The sequence below is a fragment of the Terrapene carolina genome, unplaced genomic scaffold (assembly GCF_002925995.2).
Source record: "Terrapene carolina triunguis isolate 2854851 unplaced genomic scaffold, T_m_triunguis-2.0 Scaffold69, whole genome shotgun sequence".
Lineage (NCBI taxonomy): Eukaryota > Metazoa > Chordata > Testudines > Emydidae > Terrapene > Terrapene triunguis.
This window is the reverse complement of record NW_020664420.1, coordinates 37,370,775-37,393,827: the sequence shown is the minus strand read 5'-3', so window position 1 is coordinate 37,393,827 and position 23,053 is coordinate 37,370,775. Positions and strand designations below refer to the sequence as shown.

General features: G+C 40.5%; 1 protein-coding gene across 2 annotated transcripts in view; it reads left to right on the top strand.

Annotated features, from left to right (window-relative positions):
- SCAMP1 (secretory carrier membrane protein 1) overlaps nucleotides 1-23,053 on the top strand; it is a 70,535-nt gene that overhangs the window by 29,227 nt on the left and 18,255 nt on the right. For both annotated transcript variants that reach the window (XM_024217329.3, XM_024217330.3), the window contains exons 3-6: nucleotides 1,568-1,672; nucleotides 1,973-2,084; nucleotides 14,067-14,195; nucleotides 20,359-20,518. In XM_024217329.3, the coding sequence (XP_024073097.1) occupies nucleotides 1,568-1,672; nucleotides 1,973-2,084; nucleotides 14,067-14,195; nucleotides 20,359-20,518 (506 nt within the window). The remainder of the gene's footprint in view (nucleotides 1-1,567; nucleotides 1,673-1,972; nucleotides 2,085-14,066; nucleotides 14,196-20,358; nucleotides 20,519-23,053) is intronic.

Genomic DNA, 23,053 nt, shown 5'->3' with positions numbered 1-23,053 from the left:
TGTTTTCGGTGTCCCTAAGCCTTTGACTGCCAGATGCTGGGACTGGAGGACAGGGGATGGAACACTTGATAATTGCCCTATTCTATTCATTCCCTCTGAATAATCTGGTGTTGGCCACTGTCGGACAGGATACTGGGCTGGATGAACCATTGGTCTGACCCAGTATGGCTGTTCTTATATTTCTTAACGCTGTTTTTCCCAGATCAGAGTCATGGTTTGATCCCCGATCTTGGGACAGGAGGCTCACTTGCTTGAGGGATACCCCCGGAGAGTACATGGTACCCACTAGCTCTTTGGGGGAGCAAAAATGAAAATAGTATTCAAGATAATTTGTATCTCTAGGTAGGCTCAAGCCTAATGTTCCTAAGGCTCATGAACTACAGTAGAACCTCAGAGTTACGGACACCTCGGGAAAGGAGGTTGTTTGTAACTCTGAACAAAGCATTATGGTTGTTCTTTCAAAAGTTTACAACTGAACATTGACTTAATACAGCTTTGAAATTTTACTATGTAGAAGAAAAATACTGCTTTCTCTTAATTTTTTTTAGTAGTTTACGTTTAACACAGTACTGTACTGTATTTGCTTTTTCTTTTTGTCTCTGCTACTGCCTGATTATGTACTTCCAGTTCCAAATAATGTGTATGGTTGACTGGTCAATTTGTAATTCTGGTGTTCAACTCAGAGGTTCTGTTGTAAAAGGATTACACTGCACATATGAAAAAGGAGCCAAAAGGTTTCCAGCATTAAAATTTTCACTGCTGTTGGATAGCTCCAGAGGATAAACTGTAGTCCTTTGACCTTAACCTATCCAGCTCGTGTCAGTTCAAGTCCCATCTTTGTCAGAAATCTGGGAGAATATGAAGGCATTCTTTCTGTGGTGCATAGTGGATAAAGAGGAAGAGGGAGGGATATTGAAATTAGTGGGAGAGGAATGGCACAACCAAAAAAGCTTATTTTGTAACCATTAGAAGCAAACTGTAACCAGTCCTTCATGCAGATAATTGAAAAGTGCTTATAATGCCTGAAATTCGTAAGTTGTAAAAGCAAATATTAATGGAGATATTAATCAATAGACTATGAACACTGAACAATTCTCTTCAGATTTGAAAAATTGAATAGGAGGGTATATTACCTTACTAATTATTCAATAGGTGACATAAGTCTGTGCTAGGAAAAGTCCTAGAGATCACTGTTAAATAGTCTTTGTCCTATTTATTTATTATATAAATAGGTCACTTCTAATTCCTGGGCTTCCCATAACCGATAATTACACTCACCCCAGTTCATATCTGAATCAATTTAAACTCCTGTGTTGTGCGTACAATTTATTTATAAAATGCTGTGTTGCATCTCTGGCAAGTAATGTACTGTATAAATAATATTTTATCATAGAAGAAGGAATTATTTTTTCCTAAAGATCAGCGTTACTGCAGGCAGCTTACCACAGAATTTTTGGTTATCTATTATGTCCTTTAAAAAAAATACAGTAGATAATCTTAGTCTTCCATAGTATAAAGTATCTGTTTGTGAAAGTGTGTCCTTATAATTTTCACTTTCTTTTATTAGCCTCCACCAGGAAATGTGAAAATACCTAATGCACCTGCGCCCAGTACACAACCAGCTATAATGAAACCAACAGAGGAACCTCCTGCTTACACACAAATAGCAAAGGTTTGTGTATAACATTTTGGGAATGAGCTAATTGCAAAAGAAATTCTAATTGCATATATAAAAGTACTCTTTTAGGCCAATGTTAATTTTATAAAGCAGCATTACTTTCAATAATCAGTGCTATGCTTTACAGAAACACGTGCTGTAATTAGGTACAAGTTGTTGCATTAATTAATTAAAATAGCAGGTCTATCTTGATTCATGACTGAGAATGCAACATAATTGCAGAATATATACGAAAGAACAAAAATTCCAAGTTTGTGCATTTGTTGATATCTAATGGTGCTTGTTTTTCCTCAGGAGCATGCATTGGCCCAGGCTGAGCTGCTTAAGCGCCAAGAAGAATTAGAAAGAAAAGCAGCAGAACTAGATCGGAGAGAAAGGGAAATGCAGAATCTCAATCGACAGGGTGGTATGCATCACAATCTCAATTCTTTTTATTAGAGATTTAAGTTTTAAAACTTAATTCTGAGTTTCTCTGAGAAACTAGTTCAGTTTTCTGCTTGCCTGTTTAAAACAAAGGTCTGAAGTATTTATTTTTAGGATCTCATTCAGGAAAAGAAATCTGCCTTTCAGAAGACTGCATAAAAAAATTACACACTTAGTTTTTGAGGTAAACTTCTGTAGTGCAAATGTGTAACGTAATCTTTTGTTGAATCAGTATATATGCCTAATGCACCTGCACCCAGTACGCAACCAGCTATAATGAAACCAACTCAGGAACTGTATTAACTATTGGTTTTTATTCTTGGTTTAAATTAAAGTAACATTAACTACTTGAAACCATTCAAATTTTTAAAAATTTAATTAAAAGTAGTCTTATATACTACACCTGCCTGATTCCTTTTCTGCCAATATTTGTCATTGTACAATAATTTTCCTGTCTTTGATATTTTTCCTGTCCTATTTTGCTGGGTGGGAGATCCCCACAAATAATTGAAATGTTCTGATAATTATCCATTACTGGTAGTGCCCAGAGTCCCAGATGAGGATCTCATTATGCTAGTCACTATACAAACATGGAGGTAGTTGTGTTTCCTTCATTGAAGAGCTGACACAGTAAAACTGATGATATGTTATCAATGTGAAGAGTATGCAAACTGGGAAAAAAAAAAAAGTGAAAATAACTTTTTTTTTCTCTGATTTTTTTTTTATTTATAATTATCTTGAGTTAAAAATAATGGATTAAAAAAAGTTCAGACAAAAGCTTCATCTATTTTTTTTTTTTTTTTGCAAGGTGACAATGTCCTGCTATATACCTCATTGCTAAATTTCATTATCCGTGCACTTGTCTTTAGTTTTTGCTTTTTAGTAAGTGTGATGCGCAGCAAAATTAGTGTTTCTAGTGCAAATTTTTAATTGCAGAAACCTGCTACTGAGGAGCATGGTATAAAAATGGCAAGTTGTAACCTGGACATTGTGCTGGAAAGTTTGGATGTGGGGATGGTCTGCTTTAAAAGAAAAAGTTCAGGCTGAAACAAGAAAAAAGCAACAAATACACAATGCTGAATGTGTGTGACTTTATTTTTTTTGCATAAGATAGGATTCTTGCACCTGGTCTGGGCCCTTAGCGTTTGGCTGGCAGGATTTTCCAAGTGCTCAGAAAATAAACTGTCATTTGGAAGCACAACAGGCCACTGTAAAAACTCAGTTGGCTCAGCCGGCTTAATGACTTGAGAATTCAAATATTTGGGGAATTTCCTGTCAGTCACTTGTTGGAATCAAGGACCCAGGAGTTGGGGATCTATCTTTTTAATAAAGAAAAATAATTGCAGATAAATTTTCCTTCTAGAATCACCTTTACTTTTTTGATAATCTAGGTTTTTTTTCCTCCTGCTAGTCGTCGTCTATCTCCCCTCTCCCCACCCCCCGATTGTTTTCTTTATTCGTTAGTTTGTATGCAGTCTTTTCAAAATTTCCCCTCCACCTATCGCCCTTCATCCTCTTCACAGATAAATTTTACTGATGGTCTGATATGCCTTATTCCCTCAGCTTGTCTTTTCTAATCCTTAGGAACAGTCTTATTCCTTTCTACTGCATCTTAAGGCACAGGGAATTTTGAGATCCCAGACATGCTTCAGGATGCCTGGAACCTGTTGTTTCTTATTATGCCTCTCTTATGTTGCAGCAGTGAGCACCAAGGGTTCTGAGAAATTTGAGGAATCTGAAGGCTTCTTTTGGATCACTGGAAAGAGAAAAGATTAGTCCCTAAGGATCAAAAGGGGAAAGGTTAGGTTTTATCATTTGGGTATGAGAGGCATGGCAGATTGGGAATTATGTGACACAAGTGAAGGAGAAAATTTCCTTACTTGTTAATTTTCTTTACTAATCTCTTCTGTACTAGTCCAGATGCTTGGAGTATATTTTGATGAGTATATTGGATGTGTGTTTGTCAGTGTGTAAAGCTCACTGGATTTAGCTTAACGATATTGAAAAGCGCAATTAAGATGCAGGTGAACACATTTGAAGCTTTGTTAGCTGGCCTTGTTTTAGCCTTGGGGAAGCTAACATGTATTAGCTAAGAGAACTTAATTGAAAAATGCAACCTTGCCCGTCAAGACTGGATCTTGGATTGTAGGTCTTTCCAACCAGTAGTTGGAGACAGAAACCTCTTGTGGGATGTCAGACCCTCGTGTATGCCCTCTAGTCATCTCGCAGTCCTCAGCTGAATATTTTGAAAGCTGTACCAAATAAAAAAAATTCAGACATTATTATTTAATAGTCATTAACAATTTGAGTAATTATGAAAAATCTGAACATGTCAGTGAATCTGCATTAAAACTCTCAGTAATAAGAGAGGCAGGCATCTAAATTTTACAGAATAAGGGTCTGAATCGGTATAGATTATTTCAAAGTAAGAAAATTAATTAGAAAATATTATTTCCCCCATTCTTGGGTCTTTTGTACTGATACTTGGGACTTTCAAAAGCAGTTTATTTTTTACTATGGGTGGGATTATAATTTGCATCACCTTCTGCAAAAGATCACAATAGCAATCCTATGCTGTAATGCTTGACAAAAATGTCGGCAGAAGCCTATTAGCTAGTCTTGTAAATCTGTGTTCAAAACAGGAAAGGTGAGATTTAAAAGATTCTGTTGATTAGAGATTTATGTTGCAACAGGAAATTAATCCGTTCTCTAATCCACCTAGAGATAGGGCTCTGTGTACTTCTAGATAATGTAGCCTTCTCTGTCAGAGTTGGGGCCAAATGTGGGTAGGATGATTTCTAGGTTCAGGTGAAAGGCAGTCGGTGTCTCGGGCCAGTATTCTGGCAGAGCCCAAGCCTACAGTGTGATCTTATAATAGTGAAAAATTATACAGTAGTGAGTTTCCAGGAAAACTTTGCAACTCTCCTCTTCTCACTAAATCAGGGGTGGGCAAACATTTTGGGCCAAGGGCCACATCTGGGTGGGGAAATTGTATGCAGGGCTAGGGCGGGGGTTTGGGTGGGGGAGGGGTGCAGACTGTGGGAGGGGGCTCAGGGCAGGGGGTTGGGGTGCAAGGTGCAGCAGGGAGCTCAGGACAGGGGGTTGGGGTGCAGGAGGGCACCGCTTACCTCAAGCAGCTCCGGGGTGGCAGCGGCGCGTACCGGGGCCAGGCCAGGCTCCCAGCACGCCTGCCCTGGCCCCACGCCGCGCTGCACCAGGAAGTGCTGCAGCCCCTGGGGGAGGGGGCAGGAGGACTCTGTGTGTGCTGCCCTTGCTGCGCTTCCAGGTATCACCCCCGAAGCTCCCATTGGCCACGGTTCCCCGTTCCCAGCCAATGGGAGCTGTGGGGGGCAGTGCCTGCACGCAGGAGCAACGCATGGAGCCCTCTGCCCCCCCTCCCGGAGTCCGCAGGGCGCGGTGCCAGCGGCGCCATGGGCCAGATCCAAAGCCCTGAGGGGCCAGATCCGGCCCACGGGCCAAAGTTTGCCCACCCCTGCACTAAATATACTGCTAGTAAAGACAGAATTTAAGGATAGAAATCCCAGGTAAAGCCTTGGAGTTAAAAAGGAGGAGGAGCCGTTTAACTCCTTAACCCCATTTGCACTTCCAACTAACACCCCATCTCTCTGCTTGCTTTCGTTTCTAAGCATGTTAAATGCACTCTCTACAATCACTGCCTGGAGTTTCTCTTCTCCAATTCCATTCTAGACCCTTTCCAATCCAGCCTCTGTCCCTTGCATTGCACTGAAACCACTCTCACCAAAGTCTCTAATGACCTCCTCTTAGCTAACGTTCAGAACTAGTACTCATCTCCATCCTCTTTGACCTGTCAGTTGCTTTCAACACAGTCAATCATGCTTTTCTTCTTGAAATCTTGTCCTCCCTTGGTTTCTGCGATTCTTTCCTTTCTTGGTTCTTTTCCTTACCTCTCTAATTGTCCTTCGGAGGATTCTCCTCATCTGCCCACCAACTTTCTGTGAGGGTTCCTTCCATAGGACTCTGTCCTTGGTCCCCTTCTTTTTTTCTTCTGTGCCTGATCTCTGGGCAGCCTCAGAAAGTGCACAAACCCAAATTTAACTACGATCTCTGTTCTAACTACTCTCAAGTCTAGCTCTCTTTCTATCCAAACTAAAGTCTCGGTTTGTCTCTCTGACGTCTCCTTGGGGATGTCTAGCTGACAGCTCAAGCTAAACTTGGCTAAAACAGAGCTCCTAATCTTCTCCCATACACCAAGCCCTCACTACTATCTCCTTTTTTGATCACTGTGGACAACGCTACCATTCTACCTGTCACTCTGGCCTGCAATCTCTGCGTCATCTTTGACTTGGATGTCTCTTTCGGTCCTCGCATTTAGGCTATATCAAAATCTTGCTGATTCTTTCTGCATAATATCTCTAAGATACAGCTTTTCTTATGAATGCACACAGGTAAAACTATCATCTAAGCTCTCATCGTCTTGCACCTCAGTTACTATAATCCTTTGTGGCCTTGACAAATGCATTTTTCCCCACACATATCAGTTCAGAGTGTTGACGCAAAGATCCATTTTCCTAACCTGTAGCTTTAACTTATCTCATCTCTCTTTGAATCCCTCACTAGCTCCCCATTCCTAGTGTATCAAACATAAGCTGTTTGGATTCAGTTTCAAGGCTCTACCTACATGGTGTGATGGGTTCCCGGGGTGCAGCCTGGATTGTGGGACTGCAGAACCCTTCTTACCCACCAACCTGGGTTGCCTCTTACAGTGTGATGCTGTTGCTAAGCCACAAACCTTTGGCAGATACTGTACTTACACAGACCTCCACACCCTACTTCTGGGGGAATTCTGTGCCAAAAAATCCAAAATTCTGCAAAATGTTGCATATTTTATTTGTCAAAATAATGCAATATAATCACACCAGTTTCACTTATTTGGTAATTTATTTAAACTACCATACAGAAAAAAAAACCACAATAACTGTTCAGCATTTCCTAAATACTTGAAAGTTAAGTTACAAATACTTGGTAACCAAAACCCTGCATTCCAGTCATAATCCTGGATTTTCATTTAAATTACATTACTTTTATTTTGGTGTTTGGTGTTCTCTAAAGTAGACTGTCACTTTAAATTGCTCAGACTTTCACACATGAAAGTCATACAGTTTTGCTAATCATTGTCCTGCATTTTTTTTTTTAAATGGATAAGAAAAATAGATCCTGAGCTGTAATCTAACCACATTGTGACTCTCTGACACAGGAAAAAAAAAGTGAGAAACCACATTGACCTTCCTATCTGAGGATTCTGTTACTGTCACTTACAATAAGGCTCCTTTACACCATTCTGGCAAGGTAAAAGAGCCTCAATTAACTAACAATGGGAACATTAGCAGCTTGCCTGTTTAGTTGTTACATTTCTGCTCTGCCTCAGGGACAGAGCCTGCTTCACACAGCTCTACGCCTCTGAACCCAGGATGCAGCAACAGCTAGGAGAGGGACAGAAGGAGTCTCTCTCTCATTTTCACACCGGCAGGCCCCCAGCCCCACCACCCCCTTAACATCTCTCCACTGACCAACGCACACCGAGCCTCCCCCTGCATGGTGATCTGCTCTCTGCTGCCAGCTGCTCCCAGCAGATGCGTCCGGGCTGCTGCGGAAGGGGCATGTGTTCCCCACAGATTTCTTTGCTCCCCCATTTTTCTGTGGGGGAGCCAAGAAATCTGCGGACAGTATGGATTCTGTGCCCCCCTCTCCCCCCGAGGGCGCAGAATTCCTTCAGGAGTAACACCCAACTGATTACATAAATGCTTTGCCAGCCACTCATGGACCAACAATAGAGAGGCTCCAGCCAATTCCCCCCAGCTACCCAGCCTTGCACCCCAGAACTGTACTGTCTTGCCCTGATCAGAAGCCTGACCAGTGTAAGTTCATTATCCAGTCCGTGCGTCCCTTGATGTAGAGGGGTCACACGCTAGCCTTTGTAAACTGAGGTTTCCCAAGCACCAAAACACACAGTTTTAAGTAAAATATAAAACACATTTATTAACTATAGAAATAAATTTTAAGTGATTTATAAGTAGCAGGCATAGAGATCAAAGCTGGTTACCTAAGAAATAAAACAAATTCACAGTCTAAATTCTATAAACGGAACAGGATTTGAATCAAGCAAGATTTGAATCTGTCTCATCCTGACAGATGGTATAGTTCCTCAATACACAGGCTTGGACTCTCTTCCAACCTAGGACCACTCTCTTCAGTTCAAAGTCTTTGTCCTCCAGACGTTTCTTCCTGGTGCTGAGTTGTGGGGGGAGTGAGGCCAAGTCATGATGTCACTTCCCCTCTTTATAATTTCTTCCAGCTTTCTGGAAAGATGTCTTGCTTGTGACATGGGAGTCCAACCCCATTGATCAAGCAGTCTCCATTGTCTATGTGCTCTCTCTTTGAGAATTCTTCTGGGATGGCTGCTGGGCAAGTGGATTCCCCTTTAATGGGCCATGCATGTCTGGCTAATCCCTGCTGGTTTGGGGTGTTCCCAAACTCACAACATATTTCAGTAATATGCACATAGCAAAACTTGATAACTGCACATATGATGATAGCACAGACAATCCAACAGGATATTAATGTTCAACAGATCAAGACTTTAAAATGATACCTCACAAGGCATACTTTGTATAAAACATACCATAATTGTATGACAGTGGTGAATATGGGGGCTTTAGGGTGCTGCTTTGAGGTACAGAGTGCACACATGGTCAGTCTCCACTCTGCCTATCATCTCTAATTTGTACTGAGGTGTCGACGCATACCAGGAGGCCAGACTCCATTGCCCACTTATTACTTTTTAAAACAAGCACCTTTTTGTTTTCTCTCTTTCTTCCTCATGTACTTAGGAGGCAGTTCCTGAGCTACCTCATTATCGTCCTTCATATCGCTCCTCAAAACTCTCCTTTTGCTGTGACGCCTACAAAAAACTTGAAAATGGTTAGGCTGTTGGCGTGCCTGTTATGCTCACCACTACAGTCTCATTGTATCCTTGTACTCAATCTATTTGTCTGTATCAATCTGTTTTTCTTTTGTCGCATACATAAATTGTAAGCTCCTTGGGGTAGGGACTGTCTTCTCCCCCCCCCCCCCCCCCCGTTTCGTACTGCACCAAGCACAGTTGGGTCCTGGTCCATGACTAGGCCTCCTAGATGCCATAGTAATACTAATGATAACGTTTCAAGTCCCTGTGGAAATCGGGTAACTATTTGCCAGTCTCAGCTTATCTATAGCCTTCAGGAATCTAGGGTCATAGGCGCTGATTCTGCGGGTGCTCTGGGGCTGGAGCATGCAATGGGGGGGGGGGGGGGGGGGAGGGGAGGGGGGGGGGCGGGGGGCCCTTCAGCGGCCCCGGGGGGGGGGGGGGGGGCCTCAGGGGAAGGGCGGGAGGGGGGGCAAGCGGTGGGAAGCATGGGAAGCACCCCTGGCACATTAGAAAGTTGGCGCCTCTGGTTAGGGTAACATACTATTGAAACTGTTTGTTTGTTGAACCTCTGAGCACAAGAGCTGCTACAGCCTGAACTCTAATAGAACTGAGACTCTAGCCCTGGGGTGTTCTCAACAAATTTTTTTGGTGGCCTCAATGTGTGGCCACCAGCTCTTGCTGGCGCTGCTGCTCTGACAATTTTTCCTAAAATACTTAATTACTTTAGGAAAAACATATAAATATGCACATATACTCATGCAAAGCATTATAATCTATAGGGCTGTCAAGCGATTAAACAATAATAGAATACCATTTATTTAAATATTTTTGGATGTTTTGTACATTTTTCAAATATATTGATTTCAATTACAACACAATACGAAGTGTACAGTGCTCACGTTATATTTATTTTGATGACAAGTATTTGCATTGTAAAAAAACAAAAGAAATAGTATTTTCAGTTCACCTAATACAAGTACTGTAGTGCAATCTCTTTATCATGAAAGTTGAACTTAGAAATGTAGAATAATGTAAAAAAACAACAACAAATTGCATTCGAAAATAAAACAATGTAAAATTTCAGAGCCTGTACGTCCACTCAGTCCTACTTCAGCCAATCGCTCAGACAAACAAATGTGGTTACAATTTGCAGGAGATAATGCTGCTCACTTCTTGTTTACCATGTCATCTGAAAGTGAGAACAGGCGTTCACATGGCACTATTGTAGCCAATGCCGCAAGATATTTACGTGCCAGATGCGCTAAAGATTCATTTGTCCCTTCATGGTTCAACCACCATTCCAGAATACATGCGTCCATGCTGATGACGGATTCTGCTCGATAATGATCCAAAGCAGAGCAGACCGACAGATGTTCATTTTCATCATTTGAGTCAGATGCCACCAGCAGAAGGTTGATTTTCTTTTTTGGTGGTTTGAGTTCTGTAGTTTCTGTTTGAGTGTTGCTCCTTTAAGTCGTCTGAAAGCATGCTCCACACCTCATCCCTCTCAGATTTTGGAAGGCACTTCAAATTCTTAAACCTTAAGTTGAGTGCTGTAGCTATTTTTAGAAATCTCACATTGGTACCTTTTTTGCGTTTTGTCAAATCTGCTGTGAAAGTGTTCTTAAAACAAACATTTGCTTGGTCATCATCTGAGACTGCTATGACATGAAATATATTGCAGAATGCAGGTAAAACAGAACAGGAGACATACAGTTCTCCCTCAAGGAGTTCAGTCACAAATGTAATTAATGCATTATTTTTTTAACGAGCATCATCAGCATGGAAGCATGTCCTCTGGAATGGTGGCCAAAGAATGAAGGGGCATAAGAATGTTTAGCATATCTGACACACAAATACCTTGCAACGCTGGCTACGCGAACACCTATTCTCACTTTCAGGTGACATTGTAAACAAGATGTGAGCAGCATTATCTCCTGCAAATTTTAACCAAACTTGTTTGGCTGAGCGATTGGCTGAAGTAGGGTTGAGTGGACTTTTTTATTTTTGAATACAGTTATTTTTTTGTACATAATTCTACATTTGTAAGTTCAACTTTCTTTATAAAGAGATTGCACTACAGTACTTGTATTAGGTGAATTGAAAAATACTATTTCTTTTGTTTTTTACAGTGTAAATATTTGTAATCAAAAATAAATACAAAGTGAGCACTGTACACGTTGTATTCTGTGTTGTAATTGAAATCAATATATTTGAAAATGTAGAAAACATCCAAAAATATTTAATGAATTTCAATTGGTATTCTATTGTTTAACAGTGCGATTAATTGCGATACATTTTTTGAGTTAATCATGTGAGTTAACTGCGATTAATGGACAGCCGTAGTAATTTATTTATGTAGGGATTTTTTGCAAGACTCAATAATAAAAATAATGTACAGTTGTCTCAATTCTTTACGGGACACAAACACAACAGTAACACAAATAAGGTGCTTTGCATGTTAGCTTTTTTGTTGTTGTTTCTTTTGTTTTTTGGTAAAAGGTGGATATATGTACAACAATTCTACCCTGACTTTGCTCCTATTCTTACGCTAGGAGCATGTCATGGAGCAGGAGTCCCTCACCCTGCTGTGGAGCTGCCAAGCCCTGCAGCAGCCGGAAGCCATTGAGCTGCTCCAGTAGCTACAGCAACAGTAAACAGCGAGTGCGGCCCCAGGAGGGGGAAGCGCCGACCCCTTTCTCTGTCCCTGCCTCCCATGGCCCTTCAGCAAGAGCCCACCCGGGAGAAGGTGGGTCGGGCACTCAGCTGCCACCTGCAGAGTCCCAGGCTCCCTGTACCCTGACTGGGAGGGTGGAGGGGAACTGCCAGGGGAGCACCCAAGCAGCCAAACACCACAGCCACCTCCAGTGATAAGAGCTGTCTCCGGCACTGCGCACACCAGCCTCGTGTCTCCAGAGGTGCTGCCTGGAGCCCCCGAGGAGGCGCTGTGATGCAGGGTGCCCATCCCTGCTGCCAGTGCCAGCACAAACACCGGGGTGGTGCATCTCACTGCCCTTGGTAACTGCTCTTCAGGAGCAACAGCTGGGAGCTACAGGGAGGGGCTACAGCTTCTCCTCCCCTCCCCGCCCCCACATCTCCACTCATGCTTGGGAGGCTGTCAAGGCCACAAAAAAATCCATTGGTGGCCACATGCGAGAAATGCTGCTCTAGCCCATGACTGGATCAGCTTGCAGGAAATCTAGGATGACTGGTGCCATGTCTTAGATGAGCAGTATCCTCATTTTGTCACACAAGTTCACAAAGATTCTCCAAACCTTAGAGTGGTAGGCCTTTGATGTGTATTGCTTTCTTGACTGCACCACAGAAGAGATCACTTTACTTGATGAGCCCCTCTTCTTCAGGCTTGTGCACTTAGCGAGTGGATTAATTTGAATCCATGATTTAAATCAGCTAACATGAATCTTAGATCTGAAACATTGATTTTAATCTTGTTTTGCATTTTTTAGTTATTTCCCTAAAGAAAGATGGATTGCTATTGGTTGGTATAATCATTAAAATATGTTAATTTACAACTAACTGTAGCCTCTACACTAAATTTGGTGGTACTTTTTTCCTAACCAGGAAGATACACTATATCTATTCTAAACATATTTATTTAAGCAGTTACGTAGCTTAACATACTTATTCAGATTCTTAATTTTTACATTTTTATTGTGTTAGAAAATGGTGAATGATGCATTTCCTATTTACTACATGATTAATGTTTCACGTGTGATGTTTTTGTCAAGCTGCATTTGGACGGAAATTGGAATTTAATTAAAAATCCACAAAAACAGTATTTTAAAATACTTTTTAATGGTTAAATAAGACTACCTTAAATATTCTGTATACATAAGTAAAAAAGGAAGGATTGACTTGATTGTTTCTGGTCACCATGTCATTCAAGTTTTAAAAACTAGTAGATCTCATCCTCTCATACCTCATTTTTATTCATAGATTGAAAAGGGAAAACAAGCTTTTCTACTTTTCCAACTCCCAATTTTAATGAACTAGTCATTGGATGGAACTAGTTGAGTTTGCTGAAAAGAAGAAAATATTCTCTCTGAACCTACAGAAGGTATTGTTGCTGTCAAAAGCTGGTTTAGCACATAAACAGAAATTTGCTTCATGTACTTAGCCAATCAGTGACTTCTACCAGTTCAGTGGTTTTACTGTCTCTAAAACCTTGACAGCAAACATGTATTGCTTGAATATTAGTTTTTATTTAATTTAAATGTTTTAATAGAGTATAGTAAACTGGATAGGCTATCATAATTTCAAATTTAATTTAAAATAATTTTATTTTTAAAAAGAAAAATGTATATAATTGAAATAAAATGTTTTAAATTTAATAAGTCTTTTAAAAGAAAAACAACAAATTATTGATTTTCATCCACCCTGCTTTATTCAGCAAAGTTAATACCACAAACTGTGCTAGATCCACATGAAGTACTGGGCCTTTTGTTCACAGATCTAGAATTAATGGGAGTCTGAGAGAAAGAGACAGGGACTTGTTTACCAAATCAAGGTACCACAGCCATCTCAGTCGATCTGATGCTATGATGCTCTTCATTTGCCAACCTTCTACAGGACCCTGCTGAGTATGGACCACAGGAGGGGGCATGTACACTTAAGATGTAGCTCCAGGGAATTTTGAGGGCTTCTGTTCTGATTGCTCCTGCTTCTTTTACCTGAAGTAGTTGGGGAACTTTTCTGTTTTCTTGTTGTTTCATGAGACCCATCTGTCACCTGCACAGACCAGTGAAGACCCTGTTCTTTCCTTGGTCCAGCTGCATTCCATGATCAGCTCTGCTGTTTGTCATCTTCATAGAGTGGATTGTTAGACTCTGTTTTTTTAGTTCAAGTTATTAATAGGTCTGCAGGAATCCTATGTATAAGACAATTTGAGAACAAAGCAGTTCAAATTTAATAGGCAAATCTCTTTTTAATATTCAGAGAAGAAAATAATAAAATTGTATTAAACTGTATTTTTTTTTTTTTTTTTTTTTTAACTTGCAGGCAGGAAAAATAATTGGCCTCCTCTGCCTGGGAATTTTCCAGTGGGTCCCTGTTTCTACCAGGATTTTTCTGTGGACATTCCTGTAGAATTCCAGAAGACAGTAAAGATTATGTACTACCTGTGGATGTGTAAGTAAAAAATTACTGAACCCTAACAGTCTGTACATTTTGTTATTTTGACCTAATGCCAATGTAAAGTGAGATGTTGAAATAAAATAATCTTTTTTATGGCTAAGGATGGCTTCAGTATTAAGACTAATCAAACTAATCTCCAAATGTTGACTGCCTTAATTCTAATTGCGTTTTTATACATAAGTGGAAGTTTAAAAAAAAAAAAAAAGTTTTCCTAAAATTTCAAATTAAATATAGTAATAATGCCTAGCTCTTTTGCTGTGATTTTCATCAATACCTCCTTTTATCTATTGGGATCTAAGTGTCATTATTCCCATTTTACAGATGGGGAAACTGAGAGTGGTGAAGTGGCTTGTCCCCAGTCAACCAGCAGGCCAGTGGCAGAGCCAGGAGTAGAACTCAGGCCTCCTGAGACCCAGTTTAGTGCTCTAGCCACTCAGCCACATTTAGAATTTATAGCCTTGTGATTGTTCACATTATACTTGTACAATAATTTGCCTACAATTAAATGTTGATTTAGTCTCTTTAAAAAGATAAATAGTATAGTGTAAATAAACAAAAGAATATAGTCCACATTAAACTATCCTGTCTACACCAGAGGTACTCAAAGCATAGTCTCTGCAGGCTTTGTGCTTAGTCTGCACCATTTCAAAATACACTGCTCTGTCTTGATCATAGCAGCTTGCCAGCAACCAGTGGGAAAATGTAATACAAGATCTTAATGTACGTTGTGCTGTGATCAGTGTTATCTTCTCCAGTTGCTTGTGGCTGCTTGGATACGGTATGTTTACACCACAACTGTAGTGTTCGTGTATTGGCATTTTCCTTGTTGGACACAGATGTGGGTTTCAGGCTCCTCTCACTTTTCCAATAGGGTTACAGTTTGAGCAAATCTGGACACCTTTACTTGGTAATCTTTTTTTTAACTTGAACTCCATGTATGAATCAGAAGTAGTCAACTTTCAGTATTACCCATGAAAATTACTCTAGTTTGATGTCCACAACTTGTTATATTCATTATTGGATCACCACTCTTTTAAAAAAAAAAAAAAAAAAAAAAAAAATCACTGTAAAATGCAAAACTAGTCACTCGCTAATAAGTATGATATAGCTTTAAATCCATATCCAGTCTGAAAGCTTGGAATTCAGTATTTCAAATGGTATCAGCATTAGTTTCTAACTCCAGCCATTTATGGGGTTGATTTCTAAAAATGTCAAACGTCAAGCTTAGGGAAGGTGGGGAAAACAAAATGGGAATTATAATAACACTGTATTTTTCTCTCTCTCTCCTCCCATCCTACAACAGTGGATTAAGGAACAGACAGCATTATAATGTCAACAACTGGAAGCAAAGAGACAGAGTTCTGAAGGCCTGCCCCTGATTATTTTAATTTCAACCACACTTCCTCTCTCTTCATCTTGGAAGATGGAAGCTTTAACTTGGCTTTCTTGTGTTTTCCTTAGTTTGGCCTCTCATTCCTTTTCTTTGTCTTTCAGGCACACTATGGAAGAAAGAGGGGATGAGAAAAAGAAAGAGAAAAGAGTAAGGCCAAAAGCTGGGAACCTGAGGAATCTGCTTAAGGACAGGGGAAATGGGTGGAAACCTGATCTCTCAGTGCTCCCCACCCCATGTGGTGGGTCTCAGCTGAGGCTGGCCATTTGATTAGTCTCTGTGACACATACTACTTAGGAGAATGCCTAGGTGGTTTGGTCTCCACGAGAGAGATGAGGCTCCCCCTCTGGGGATACTCATTGCCTTAGCAAGCTGCCTGCCTGCTTGTTTGGTATTTATCATCCTTCCTCAGCTTGCAATGCTTTTTCACAACTTACCCAGCTCTTCAGAAACTTCTCTGCCTCCACAAGGTCCAGGGGCCCCTGGACATAATGGCAGCCAGTCCCAGTTCTGATAAGTTCAGCTCCATGGCAGCTTCTAAGGCCAGAATAGTTCTCCAGTCCGTTTTTAGGTGTCTGTTTCTGTTTGATAGATTTTCGAGACACACCTTTCCACGTCATTATCTGCATGTTGCCCTGAGTAACACATGCTTTCAGTTTAACACCTTGACCCTTGCTGTTTCCTCAGTGACGGGCTGTTTTCTGAAGATGTTAATTGACTTGGTTACCAGCCTCCATCTTTATCTCTAACTCAATGGCATCTTCATTCAGGGACCCTCAGTCCTCCCAACTGCTAGTATGCAGGATAGGGTCCTCTGGTATCTCTCTCAATTTGGTTTCCTGATTAAACTGGACCTAGTCCTACTTTACTCCTTACAAGAAACTTCACTGTTTGGATGTGGCCCTGAATACCTGTTTGCAGATGCTTCGGTAGCTTCAGTGCCTATCTGTCAGTACAGAACCTCTGCCCCTTCCCTGAAAGGAGCAGTCCAAAGATACTAGTACACTTAACAGCCTGTGTGGATTTAGTTCCATGGGCATGAATGCATCTCTGGCCTTTGCAATCCTCCCTTTCCATTTAGCGATCTCTGTTATGTTCATCTGTTGGGTTGTGCCTCGCTAAACTAGAGGGCTTTTCTTTCCCTGAACTCCCATGTTCTTATAAGTTAAAATAATAGAACAGTGGTGGCTTCTGTCAACCACCAGGGGAATTTTCTTAGCACTCCCCCATTTTTCAGAGGCCATGCTTCCTGAGAATTTGGGTGGAAGTCTATCTTGGCTTCCTGAGGGCCCGTATCTGGTGGGCCACAATAACATCCTTGCAGATTGGCTCAGTCTCAAACTATGTTGGGAGAAGGGGAGCCTTGATCTTTGTTTTCAAAGTTGTTTACCAGAGTCTGAGGCACGCTCTTTTGGGTTGATTATCTTGATGGTGTTTGCCAAGCTTCCATGTTTGTGTTCTTGGATGTTCAACTCCTGTATCCTCGTTTTATGATGCTTTATATAAAGTTGGAGTGGGGAATTGGGATGCTGTTTCCCTCTTCTGCCTGGGAGTTTGAGGAATGGCAGGTAGGGCAAACCTTATTTTTGCTTGTTCCATGATGGCCCCTGTGCTGTTGGTTTTCAAACCTCATGATCTTACTAATAAACCCTTCTGTCCTCTCCCCGCATCTCTGTGGACACTTGCTGAGACCCAGCACCTACCGTCTCAAGGGCTTGTGCTCTTCCAACTACCTTAATCTGAGGCTGGCTGCATGTGAATTGAACAGCACTGTTTCTTCAAGCATGGTTTCTTTGCTGAAGTTACATGTGTCTGGAGAGCATTGTATGTTCTGAATGATTTTCATGGCCTGGTGTCGCATCAGGGGTGATGTTGCCCTGTCTTGCTGGCTCCAGGATGTTTCAAACTTCTTCCTGACAGGATTCAAGGAGACCAGCACTTCATCCTGTAGATTCAGATTCTGCCCTAAGAACAGCCTTCCGGTTTGCTCTCTTTATTAAGAGGGCCTTCCTTCTTGCAGTGGGCTCAGTCAGGAGAGTGGGTGAGCGTAAACATTTGTAATCTGCCATACCTGCACATCTTTGTGGAAAGATGGTTTTTCAGCATTTTCCAGGATTAATTTACAAGGTGAATACTGAATTCTACCTGAAGTAATCCATTCTTCTCTCAGAATGAATCCATTCTGCCCTATGACAAGAGGCTTCATCTATTGATGTTAAGTTTCTCAGTCTTGTTCTGAAGAGTTTCGAAGGCCAAAAGAACTGGGGGCAGCAGCTGAAGCCGCTATGTGAGTCCAAGGCTGTGTTCTCAGTGTGTGAACAGGCTTCCTTAGCTTTGGCCTAAGCTTCTCTATGGGCATTCATTTCCAGGGGGGCAACCCGGTAGGCTCTCTGCTTTTTCTACATATCACTATCAGCTGGGGTTATTTACTTCCCAATTTCCTGCTAGTGGCACAGTAAAGTAGCTTCTCCTCATGCGGGATATTGTTTGCTGAGTTCACTGTCTCTTCCCTAATCCACTGTTGTAGACTAGGAAAAGAGGACACCAAGACAAACAATTCCTGGAAAGAAATCTGCTCTCTAAGATCTGAAAACTCCTTCCCCACGTTTTTCTTCTCCTCTGACAGCCCTCATGGGCCCTGCCACTTGCTGAATTAGGTAGCAGGCAGTCATTCCATCTTCACTTTCAAGGACGTTCTATGCCTCTGCCTTGAACTAGTAGGTTTTGGGTACTCTGTCAAGGTAAATTTAAATGCATTTAAAAAACAAAACAGATTAAGATTTTGGTATAAGTGAGGAGTCCTCATTTTAAAGAGTGATTTCAGGAGTGAGCGGCACTGAGCACTATTCTTTATGTACTACTAACAACAGATGTAGACTGTCCTATTGGGCTGAGGGAGAAAGGAAAATCGTATTCTTTGTATAGTGTGCTCTGGCAATGGCCCTTCTTTCTCCAGAATAATAATGGTAAATTTTAGACTGTTCAAGCAGAGGTTATTACAAAAACTGCTGTAGATGAATTTCTTTTAATCAAAGATATCAGATGGGTAGTTCTGCAAAATGAAACCATCTGTTTATCCACAAAGTAGGTGTAGCACAGGCAGCAGCAGTGCAAGTTTTCCTACCAACGGACCTCAGTGTTTGAGAGGGAGCTCAGGGTTAACAAGGCTGTAAGATATTATTAATTACAATGGGGATGCATGTCTGCTAAGAACTAGACTAGGATCTGTAAGAGTATATTTACATGGAAAAGTTATACCAGTGTAAACTAAACTCTGAATTTTAACTGCAATAGTTATACTGATATAACTCTCACTGTAGATGCTCTTACTTGGGAATAAGAGTGCCTTTTGGGGGGTGGGAGGGTTAGATTATGTTGCTTTGGAAGGTGGTGGTGATCTTTTGGTAACTGCTTACCAGGTCTGGATTTTAAGGAGTAAATAGGGTGAAAGGTGCTTAAAACTGTTATCCAGAGCTTAAATTTACCAGTCACCCTAATTTAGCTGCCAGAGATAGATTGTGCGAGATGGGAGAAACGTCAGGCAGTCATAATTACTGCACTTTGCCCTGTGTCCCCAAGGCCAGTGTCTCCCTTGTGTTGGCAAAATTGTTCCTGATTTGGCCACCGGGGAGTGCTGAAAAGAGAGGCATGGACATGTCTTCATCTAGCCTCTGGAGGCTGATAACACGGACTGTAATGTTCTTATCCTCAGACAACCTGGAGAGTAAGAGTTCCAGTGTCTCTTGCTTCTGCTGTTTCTTCTCTGCCCTGAAAAATCTAAATGCATTTTCATTAATTCTTGGGTTATAATGTTGGTTTAAATTCTTTAACAAACCTTAGAAAAAAGCTAACCTCTAATAGCTGTTTTGATATCTCATACCTGATAGGCCATTGGCATGTACTAACTAAACTAAGAGGCTGAGAACTATAGTTCTGAGTATTAGTAAAGGTGACAGATATTTCTTCTTGTTGTTGTTATAAGAACATACAATATGAATTTATGCTTTTATAGAATTAGTTCTCATAGTTTTGTTTCAGTGTGAAATACTTTTGTGTTAGGATACTAATTTTGCTGTATTTCATTTGAAAGAGAGCATAACATTTGCGTTAAAAGGATTTATGATTTGTAATTCTTTTCTTTTCAAATGAGAATTTCACTTGCTAAATACAGACTACTTTGTATACTTTAAGAAGCTTTTTAAAAAGTCATGAACAGTACAGGCCTTCTGTATATCTAATAATAGGCTAGCATCATGTTCTTGTACATATTTACTGGTCTGACTTTCAGAGAAAATAATTAAACCGTATATAAGAAGGTATTTGCAAAGATTTGTATCCAGTAATTACTGTAGCAGAAGTGTCAGCAACTGCAGCTGAGAGAGCTTTTATTTATCTATTTAACTCTTTGATGCTGTAAATCAGTACTTGCTGGAAATCCTGATATACAGTGCCAGGGTTAAATATTTTTTTTTTTCATAAAATTTTGAATCTCCCCCCCCCCCCCCTCCAAACTCTATACTAGATATTATTTTTTCTAAAAATCTTGAATTTACTTGCTCATTACTTAACTATACTGGGAGCTTCATCATTACTTCAGACAGGTGTATGAAACTAGCAGACTAGTCTATTACAGAGATAGGATGTTGATATAAGAGTGATGTGGATGTATTTTGTTTAAGCTTTTACATTTATTTAGGTAATACTTCAACAATTGAAATATTTATTGCATAAACTCAGATTAATACAAACTATTTTTTTGTTCTACAGTCCATGCAGTGACACTGTTTCTAAATATCTTTGGATGTTTGGCCTGGTTTTGTGTTGAACCTGCACGAGGGGTTGATTTTGGATTGAGTATCCTCTGGTTCTTGCTTTTTACTCCTTGTTCATTTGTCTGCTGGTACAGACCACTTTATGGAGCCTTCAGGTAACGCCAATCTGGTTTTGAATGTTTTTAATGCACATTATGCATTTTGAAATGTATTCATCTTTAAGTAGAACTTTACTCAACTTAGTTTGCCATATTAACCTGAATTATTATTATTTATTATTTGAAGAGGCAAGTCATATTAACCCACTTGCTGCATCCAAAGCATAAACAGATAATGAAAGGCTAGCTTAGGAAGCTAATAAATAGGAATGGCATTTTAAAAAATGTATATAACTACTGATATAGAACTGATATTGGTAGGGAATGGATGTCATGGTATTGTGTTAGCTGGACTTCAAATATCAGGAAAATTCTCACCAAGCTTCTATCTTATCACCTCTAAAATCACCACCAGTTCTGAATAAGTATAATATTTAAAGTTTAAAAATGCAAAGTGCTGACTAAATATGAAGTTTCTAAATGAGCTTCATAAAATAGATTTAAGTAATCATACCTGGCAAGTGAACTGCCATTCTACGTCTGCAGCAACGTGAGATGTTACTAAAAATATTAAGTACAACTTACTTTCTTTTTTTATTTTCATCCTAATATATTGATTGTAAAAAGCAGTTGAGCTATCTTCTCAATAAGCACATTCAGTGAATATCATTTGATGGTATTAGAATTACACTGGTAACTCTTATTTGTTGTGGTTAATTGACAAAAAGAATGCCTCAGTCTGCAAATCCATATACATGATTGATGTACATTAATCAAATGAAATTGGGGAGTAAGATTTTATCTTTTATTTTAAGAAATCCAGAACTCTAATGTGATATAGCAAATTAATAATCAAACTGAGTCATGCCTTTCAAAAAATAGTGTCACAGTTAAATATTTTAGAGCTCTGTATACAGGGGCGGCTCCAGGCACCAGCGCAGCAAGTGCGTGCCTGGGGCGGCAAGCTGGGGTGGGGGCGGCCTGCCGGTCGCTGTGAGGGCGGCAGTCAGGCAGCCTTTGGCGGCATGCCTGCGGGAGGGCCGCCAGTCCCGTGACTTCGGCGGCAATTTGGTGGCGGGCACGCTGAAGACGCGGGACTGGCAGATCACCCGCAGACACGCCGCCAAAGCCGTGTGACCAGCGGATTGCCCATAGGCATGCCGCCGAAGGCCGCCTGACTGCCGTGCTTGGGGCGGCAAAAAACATAGAGCCGCCCTTGTCTATATACATCTAAAGTGTGTGTGTGTGAAATAAACTTTTTTTGAGTTTTGATTACTCTTGAGAGCTTATCAATGGATTTAATTTGAACTTTGTTCAATAGTGTGTTAAATCTTAATACAAAAAAGAAATGCTATTGCAAATATTGCAAATTGGGTAAAGGTTTTGATATCTTGGGGGCTCAAATGGTCTGTGGGATTTTCTTTTTATTTTTCTACAAAACAGTGAAGTGGCCAAAGGAAAAATATAAAGTTTTAAATATCCTTCATAGCTCTTATACGTCGTTCTTTTCCCCCCTCTCATGTACATGAATTAAGGAGCAGTTACTATCACAGTTGCATTCTAACTCTGAATGTTCATAATTAAATTTTTTTCAGTGGTCCCTTTCCAAGAAGCACTAACTTAAGCCTTGTTCTCAGCAAATACACCTTGATTTAAGGCCTGGTCTGCACACAAACTTACATTGAAATAACTAAATTGGTTTAATTCACAGTTTGTTTTGTGCAAGTATGTGAGTGGGCACTTATTCTGAAATTCTTTAGTGCTTACCCTATTCATATCATAATGAAGCATTATATTTTTACTGACTTAAACTTTAAAATTCTTTTCTTTCAGTCCTATATTTCAATAACTTAGGCAGCTGCTGTGTTCTGTATATTTTCCTTTTAACCAACAGCATAGCTTTTCATAGATGTTGTTCAGGGGATGATGTGGTTAACTAAAAAGCAAATTTAGCTGGAAACTTAGATTGATTAACAGTGAACCCATTATATGTATATAATCAGCTGTAGAGGATAGGGAGTGCTGGGAAGCCTACATACATAGGGTCAAAGTTCCCAAGGGCTTGAGACCACCTGGTGATTGGAAAATCAGTATGATTTGGCGCTGGGGCTGGAAATTCCTGCTTCTGAGCCGGCCTGCCCATGCTGTCCAGGATAAGGCTTATGGAGGTTGATCTGGGCTATACAGGAAGAGGATATGGAGAGAATGGTGGATGGTATCAGGCTTCCCACCTTCCTCCCAAATGTGTACACTACTCCGGGCTTCATAGCTACAGCTCTGCTTCCCACCCAGCAGAGCCAAGAACAAACTTCTTTTTTTTTTTAGGTTTTAAAATTCTTGGCTCTAGACAGGAGATCTCACTGTGAGCACCCAGTGATATGTTTCACATTCCTCTCCACTTTTTCCCCTACCTCAGCACAAAAAAAAGTTGAAATGTTTTTTGTTTTTTTTAAATGGTTCTTTTTTTGCTTGTTTGTTTGTTTTTTGCAGCTTGTATCTAGGCTCCATTTATTACTTAGGGCTAGTCTATGTTACAGAGTGAGGTCGGCTTAACTATATTATTCAGGGCTGTGAAAAATGTCATGCCCGTGC